General features: G+C 53.1%; 1 protein-coding gene across 1 annotated transcript; it reads left to right on the forward strand.

Annotated features, from left to right (window-relative positions):
- Positions 1–1,515: 1,515 nt before the first annotated feature.
- tmem35 (transmembrane protein 35) lies at positions 1,516–5,720 on the forward strand. Its single transcript, XM_038778248.1, has 2 exons — positions 1,516–1,728; positions 4,307–5,720. Exons 1-2 carry the CDS (start codon positions 1,609–1,611, stop codon positions 4,694–4,696), a joined length of 510 nt encoding a protein of 169 aa, XP_038634176.1. The 5' UTR covers positions 1,516–1,608; the 3' UTR covers positions 4,697–5,720.
- The last annotated feature ends 2,007 nt before the right edge of the window (positions 5,721–7,727 follow it).

Genomic DNA, 7,727 nt, shown 5'->3' on the forward strand with positions numbered 1-7,727 from the left:
GGGGCTGTGATGTATCCCTCTTGCATGTGGGCTGTGAATCCACTGAGTGTAATGGTATCTGTGGTTGGCCAGGTGTTTTTTAGAACAGGTTTGAGGAGTTTAGTGTGGTTCAGGACCCTCCTGTGTCCCAGAGAAATCTTCTACATGTGCCCGGACAGTGCCTGACTACCGGTCGTCCAACATTATCCCAACGCGTGTTGAGTCTGTAAGGGGAGAGGGGGTGTCCCTGTCAAGGGGGAATCTCTACCGGGTGGGAGGGGGTCTCTTTCATGGGGCAGGGGGTCTCTAGGTGGGGAGGGGAGTCTGTGGGGAGTCCGTCAGGTGAGGGGGAGTCTGTGGGGGGGGGGGGGGGGGGGGGGGGGCGCTGTCAGGGGAGGGAGTGTCTGTGGGGGGGGGGGAGTCTGTCAAGAGAGGGGGAGTTTGGCAGGGGAGGGGAGCCTGTCAGGGGAGGGGAGTCTGTCAGGGGGTGTCTGTCTCGGGGGGGGGGGGGGATGTCTGTCGTCAGGGGGGAGTCTGACAGACGTAGGGATGTCCCTGTCTAGGGGAAGTCTTTGCCGGGTGGGACGGGGGGAGTCTCTTTCAGGGGGGAGGGGTCCCTAGGTGGGGAGGGGAGTCTGTTAGGGGAGGGGGAGTCTGTCAAGGGTGGGGGAGTCTTTCGAGGGTGAGTCTGTCAGGGGAGGGGACTCTCTCGGGGTGAGTCTGTTCAGGGGAGCAGGAGTCTGTGGGGGTTATTCTGTGGGGTGGGTCTGTCAGGGGAGGGGGAGTCTGTCAGGAGGGGAGTCTGTCAGGGGAGGTCAGTCTAAGGGGAGTGGGAGTCTGCCTGACAGGGGAGGGGCAGTCTAGGGGGAGGGGGATTCTGTCTGTCAGGGAGGGGCAGTCTAGGGGGAGGGGGAGTCTGTCTGTCAGGGGAGGGGCAGTCTAGGGAGAGGGGGAGTCTGTCTGTCAGGGGAGGGGCAGTCTAGGGGGAGGGGGAGTCTGTGTCAGGGGAGGGGGAGTCTGTCAGGGCAGGAGCAGTCTAAGGGGAGGGGGAGTCTGTCAGGGGGAGGTGCAAGTGTGTAAGGGGGAGTCTGTCGGAGAAAGGAGTTGGTCGGAGGGGAGGTAGAGTCTCTGTCGGGTGGAGGAGGCGTCTTAGAGAGAAAGGGGAGGGGGATGTCTCGGGAAGTGGAGTCTCAGTGGAGTCTGTCAATGTGGAGGAGGGGTCTCTGTTGAGGGGAGGGGGGAATCTGTCAGGAGGGAGGGAGGAGTCTGTCTGGGGTAGGGGGAGTGTCGGAGAGAGGGTGGTCTGCCAAGGGAGAGGTACTGCAGGGGGGAGGGGGAGTCTGTCAGGGGTAGTGTCTGTCGGGGTGGAGGGGCTGGGTCAGGGGGGCACTGCAAGGGGGGAGGGGGAGTCTGTCAGAGGGAGTGTGTCGGGGTGGAGGGGCTGGGTCAGGGGGGTACTGCAGTGGGGTGGGAGGGGTATTTGTTGAAGTGATAGTCTCTGTGCCTTTGGAAGAGGCAGTCTTTAGGACCCTGCAGCAGTGAGTGATGGGGCAATGCCAGCTGCTGTGTGAATTGTCTCGGTCTCTGGACAGTGCCGAGCTCTGTGTGTGAGGCCGGCCTCGACTGACGATGGTGTCGTCCAGGACAGTCACAATCGTAACTCTCTCTGTGGCTTTGGGTTTATTCTTTGTCTTCATGGGGACCATCAAACTGACGCCAAGGCTGAGCAGAGAAGCCTACAGCGAGATGGTAAGCAGCAGTGGGTGGGCAGGTGTCTAACAGGCACACACAGCAGCAGCAGTAATGAACACTGAGCAGCAGCATCTGAATTAGACACAGGGCCTGGATCAAGCAGATTGCAGAAACCACTTCACCATGGAGTACAGCAAAACAGAAGGCAGGCAGGAGATTAGAAATGGGAGCCGCCACTCTCCAGCACCTCACAATAAGTCTGGTCCTTTTACAAAAGGAACTATTCATTTCTGATAGGCAGGGAACACACATTGAACACTCACTAAAATACACACACACCAACATCTTGCATTTATACTGCCTCTTATATGTAATAAAAGCTCCCAATTGGTTCCTAACAGGAGAATTTTAAAGAATAATTTGATACTGAGGCACATATTGGGTCAGATGAGGAAAAGCTTGATCCAAGAATGAGGTTTTAATGAGCTAAAGAAGAGAAGCAAGGTAGTGGGAGGGAATTCTGGAGTTCAGGGCCCAGGCAGCTGAAGGGAACGATTACGATCAGCACTGCATAAGAAGCCAGAATAAGAGGAGCACTGATATCGCGGAGGGTTGTGAGGCTGGGGTAGATTACAGAGATAGTCAGGGGTGAGACCATGGAGAGATTTGAACACGAGCAACAGAATTTCAAAATTGAAGCCTCTCTGAACCTGAGAGCGAGCACAGGGGGAATGGGGCTTGCTGCGATTTTGCACACAGAGTTATGGATGAGCTCCAGCTTATGGAGTGTTGAATTTGGAAGAACAGCCAGGAGTGTGTTGGAATAGTCGGGTCCAGAGGCAACAAAGACTTGAATGAGGGTTTCAGCAGATGAGCGAAGGCAGTGAAGGGGGTTGGTTGACGTTACAAAGGTGGAAATAGGCCTTATTAGTGCAAATATGTGATTGAGATGGTATCACTGGCCAGAGAATAAGACTAATATCAGCCTACTCAATATTTAAGTGGGTGTGATCAGCGTACAACACTGAAACTAATGACATGGTTCCAGATGATGTCACCAAGAGGCAGCAGGCAGATCGGAAATAGTAGGAGCAAAAGGATAAATCCTTGGGGGACACCACATGTAATGTTTCAGGTGGGATTGGTGATGTGACCATCAATTCACTCGGAACACGATTGGAAGTAAACTGTGGTTTTAATAGTCTTACAACTGAGCCTGCCTGCGACCAGAAGAACTGAGGGCAGGCTCAAACAGCTGCAACACTTTATACTTCCGGTAGTGGGAGGGGCCATGGGCGGAGCCATGGGCAGAGCCGAGGGTGGAGCCCTGTACAAGCTCCTCATCTCCCCCTATGGGCAGAGCCGCGCAACGGCTCACAGACAGAGCCCACAAGGACACAATACCATACAATACAATACAGTGTGAATTACATTCACCACAATTGGTAAGAATGGAACCAGACAAGAGCAGTCCCACCCAGAGGGATGTCAGTGCAGAGGTACTGGAGGAGGTGGTATGGTCAATCATGTCAAAGGCAGCAGATTGGCCAAGAAGAACACGGAGGGAAAGTTTACCATTGTGACAGGCACAGAGGACATCATCTTGACTTTGATAAGAGCTGTTTTGTCACTGTGGCAGGGGAGAAACCTGATTGTAGGGATTCAAACATGGAGTACTGAGAAAGATGGGAACAGATTTACGAGGAGACTACTTATTTAAGGAGATTGGAAAGGAAAGGGAGGCTAGAGATGGTAGTTTTCACTGAAGGACTAGTCAAGGGCGAGTTATTTATGGAGAGGGGTGATGAGGACTGATTTGAAGGAGAACAGGTTAAACCTTTGGGGAAAAAAACATTGCTAACAATCAACAATATCATTCACAAGATTTACTCCCCTCTTTCACATGATGTGGGTGTCGCTGGATAGACCATCATTTGTTGCCCATCCCTAACTGTCCTTGAGAAAGTGGTGATGAGCTGCCTTCTGAGCCACTCATGAATTATTTTGTTACTAAGATCGAGACAACCCAATCAGTTGCCTCTGCCACATACCCGCTTCCCCCCCACCCCCGGCTTCCCCGAGCCCATTGCACCAAATTCCCCCTGGATCCCAGCTCTGATCTCATGTCTCTCTCTCTCGATTCTCTCCTATCTCCCCTCATGCTCTCCTGGAGATTATCTTGTTCCCTTCATCCTGATGCCACTAAACTGCTGATTATCCTGTCTCCCTGTGCAATGTCTACACAGAATGACAATTCCCAGCTGGCCTAGAATGAGCGGCTCCCATCGTCGCACTTTCTGAGCAGTCTGAGGAAAAAGAACCAGTGGGCGAGACGGGGAGAATTTTTATTTTACAGCGAGTTGTTGTGATGTGAAACACACTGCCCGGAAGGGGGTGGGTGTAGAGTCAGTAGTAAGTTTCCAAAGGCAATTGGGAGAAATACTTCGAACAGAAAAAAATTGGACGACTGTGGGGAGAGAGTGAGATTGGATCACCTTAAAAAGAGCCAGCACAGGCATGATGGGCCGAGTGGCCTCCTTCTGGGCTGTAACATTCTCCAAAACCTCCCGCAAAACTGCACTGAGATTTTATGACCAATCTAATGGCATTTTTTTAAAAATCACTTTAATTGCAGAAACGAGCATATAAGGAATATGCCAAGGCACTCCCGGTGTTAAAGAAAATGGGCATCACGTCAGTCCTGCTGCGGAAGCTGATTGGTACGTTAGAGCTGGCGTGCGGTATCGTGATGACACTGGTACCCGGGAGGCCCAAGGATGTGGCCAACTTCACACTGCTCCTGGTCATGCTGGCTGTGCTCTTCTTCCACCAGCTGGTGGGTGACCCACTCAAACGCTATGCGCACGCACTGGTCTTCGGGATACTGCTCACCTGCCGGCTGCTAATCATAAGGCAGGGGGATGACAAGGAGATGGCTCTGAGAGTCACAGTGAGGGAAGGGCAGGCCGGGGGAGACACAAAGACTGAGACAGAACAGGAGCAAGGAAAACTTAAAACCTCCTAAAGCCAGCTCACACAGGCCGGAATGGAGCTCGGGGCACCAGTCACCACACACAGTCTAAAAGGATTTTTGTACCACACGTCGCCACTCAGCTGGAAATCGCTGGAAATGAATAACTAACAATCCGTGAAGATCTGGTGGCAGGGAATTTCAGAGAGCTGACAGGAAGCTCCATCAAGACTGACAACAATTTCTCACCATGCCATTCACTAATCATCAGTGCCATCCTCTCCCCATGTGTACCACTCTGTGTTTTGCACTAATGATAGACATATCAAACAAAGAGGATCATCCAACGCTCAGACAGAGACACCAAATTCATCTCACAGAGGGAGGGAGCGAGGGTTGGAGGGAAGAAACGAGGTTTGGAGGGAAGGAGCGGGGAATGGAGGCAAGGAATGAGGGACGGAGGGAGGGAAGGACATCCTCACTGACTAAAGAAAGAACCACCATCAGTGGTTCACTGCTTGAACCACCTCTTTGAACAGGGCTCCCAAATGTGAGATGCCCTCTGGAAGTTTCATTTGACAGTGAAATGGGACCAAACTTATCCCACAGCTGGACTTTTTCACCTTTTCCTTCTTTTACACCAAGAAAGTTCAGGGCGGCAACCATTGCTGCTAAAGAAATCACCACATCTATGTGTGAGACATGAACTGAGCTCATTGAGACCAACAGGTTAGTGAGTGGCAGCAGAGCAGTGGTAATGCGCAGCCTAGTGTATAGAGTTAGAGGGATAGTGTCTGCCTATACTCATCCCACGGGCATTGAGACACTGAAGACGGGCTTAGAGCCTTGGGGTGTAAATCTTGGAGCGGAAACAACTTCATGGAAGGTGTTAGAATTCCTGGTACATTCTCCCCTTCCTGCATTATATCCCTCTCCCCTTAACCTCTCCCCCTCCCCATCATACCTCCCCCATTAAATCTCCCCCTCCCCATCACGTCTCTCCCCATCACCTCTTCCCCATCCACTATATCTCTCCCTCCCCCTGTCAACATTATCCCTCCCCATCACCCCTTCCCCATCACTTCTCCACCACCCGTCACATCTTCCCCTCCCCCATCACCTCTCCCCCTCCCCATCACCTCTCCCCCTCCCCATCACCCCTCCCCCATCCGTTACCCTCCCCATCACCTCTCCCCCTCCCCATCACCCCTCCCCATCAGTTATCCCTAACCATCACCTCTCCCCCCCCATCACATCTCCCCCTCCCCATCAACTCTCCCTCTTGCCATCACCTCTCCCCTTCCCCGTCACCTCTCTCCCTCCCCATCAAATCCCCCCTTCCCATCACATCTCCCCCTCGCATCACATTTCCCCATCTCCTCGCCCCCTCCCCATCAACTCTCCCCCGTCACATCTCCCCCTCCCCATTACCTCATCCCTCCCCCGTCAACTCCCCCCTCCCCATCACCTCCCCATCACCTCTCCCCTCCTCATCAACTCTCCCCCTCCTCATCAAATCTCTACCTCCCCGTCACCTTTCGCCCTCCCCATTACCTCTCCCTCATCACCTCCCCCCCTCCCCATCACCTTTCCCCCTCCTCATCACCTCTCCCCCTACCCATCTACTCTCCCCTCCCCACATCATCTCACCCTCTCCCCAGCACCTCACCCCTTCCTCCACCTCTCTACCTCCCTGTCACCTTTTGCCCTCCCCATCCCCATTCCCCCTCTCATTACATAGATCATAGAATTTACAGTGCAGAAGGAGCCATTCGGCCCATCGAGTCTGCACCGGCTCTTGGAAAGAGCACCCTACCCAAGTTCAACACCTCCACCCTATCCCAATAACCCAGTAACCCCACCCAACACTAAGGGCAATTTTGGACACTAAGGGCAATTTATAATGGCCAATCCACGTAACCTGCACATCTTTGGACTGTGGGAGGAAACCGGAGCACCCGGAGGAAACCCACGCACACACGGGGAGGATGTGCAGACTCCGCACAGACAGTGACCCAAGCCGGAATCGAACCTGGGACCCTGGAGCTGTGAAGCCATTGTGCTATCCACAATGCTACCGTGCTGCCCTAAAATGAAAATTGCTTATTGACACAAATAGGCTTCAATGAAGTTACCGTGCAAAGCCCCTGGTCACCACATTCCGGCGCCTGTTCGGGGAGGCTGGTACGGGATTTGAACTGTGCTGCTGGCCTGCCTTGGTCTGCTTTAAAAGCCAGCGATTTAGCCCAGTGTGCTAATCCAGCCCCTCAAATCTCCCCCTCCCTGCCACCCCTCCCCCGTCATCTCTCCCACTCCTCTGGCACCTCTTCGTCCCTCCCCATCACCTCTCCCCCTTCCCATTTCCACTCTGCCAGTCACCTCTCCCTCATCACCTCTCCCCCTCCCCTGTCAACTTACCCTCTGCCTCTTCCCCACAGCCACCTGTCCCCTGTCACCCCTCCACCTTCCGCATCACCTTTCCCTCTTGCCCCATCACCTCTCTCCTGGCTCTCACTGGGGTAAAGGTAATTATATAATAACTTTTCAAAACTTTAAATATATCATTTTTATTATATGTACACACAGGCTTTTTAAAACATTTATTCTTGGGATGTGGACATTGCTGGCTAGGCCTGCATTTATTGCCAATCCTAATTGCCCTTGAGAAGGTAGTGGTGAGCTACTTTCTTGAACCGCTGGAGTCCATGTAATGTAGGTACACCCACAGTTCTGTCAGGGAGGAATTTCACCCAGCAACAGTGAAGGAACAGCGATGTATTTCCAAGTCAGGACAGTGAGTGGCTTGGAGGGAATATTCCAGGTGGTGGTGTTCCCATGTGTCTGCTAACTTTCTCTTCCTGAATGGTAGTATTCTTGGGTTTGTAGGTTGCTGTTAAGGAGCCTTGGTGAGTTTCTGAAGTGCATCTTGTGGACGGTACACACCGCTGCTACTGTGCATCAGTGGGGGAGGGAGTGAATGCTCGCGAATGATATGCCAACTAAGTGGGCTGAGGGGCGGCATGTGGCGCAGTGGTTAGCACTGGGACTACGGCGCTGAGGACCTGGGTTCGAATCCCGGCATTGG

The sequence above is a fragment of the Scyliorhinus canicula genome, chromosome 18 (genome assembly GCF_902713615.1).
Source record: "Scyliorhinus canicula chromosome 18, sScyCan1.1, whole genome shotgun sequence".
NCBI lineage: Eukaryota > Metazoa > Chordata > Chondrichthyes > Carcharhiniformes > Scyliorhinidae > Scyliorhinus > Scyliorhinus canicula.

What these genes read in the sequence shown, in the direction of transcription:
- tmem35 (XM_038778248.1), top strand. Translation starts at nt 1,609, where the DNA reads ATGGTGTCGTCCAGGACAGTCACAATCGTAACTCTCTCTGTGGCTTTG. An exon ending in GAGAAGCCTACAGCGAGATG is followed by an intron (nt 1,729 to 4,306) that starts GTAAGCAGCAGT and finishes CTTTAATTGCAG; the next exon opens with AAACGAGCATATAAGGAATA.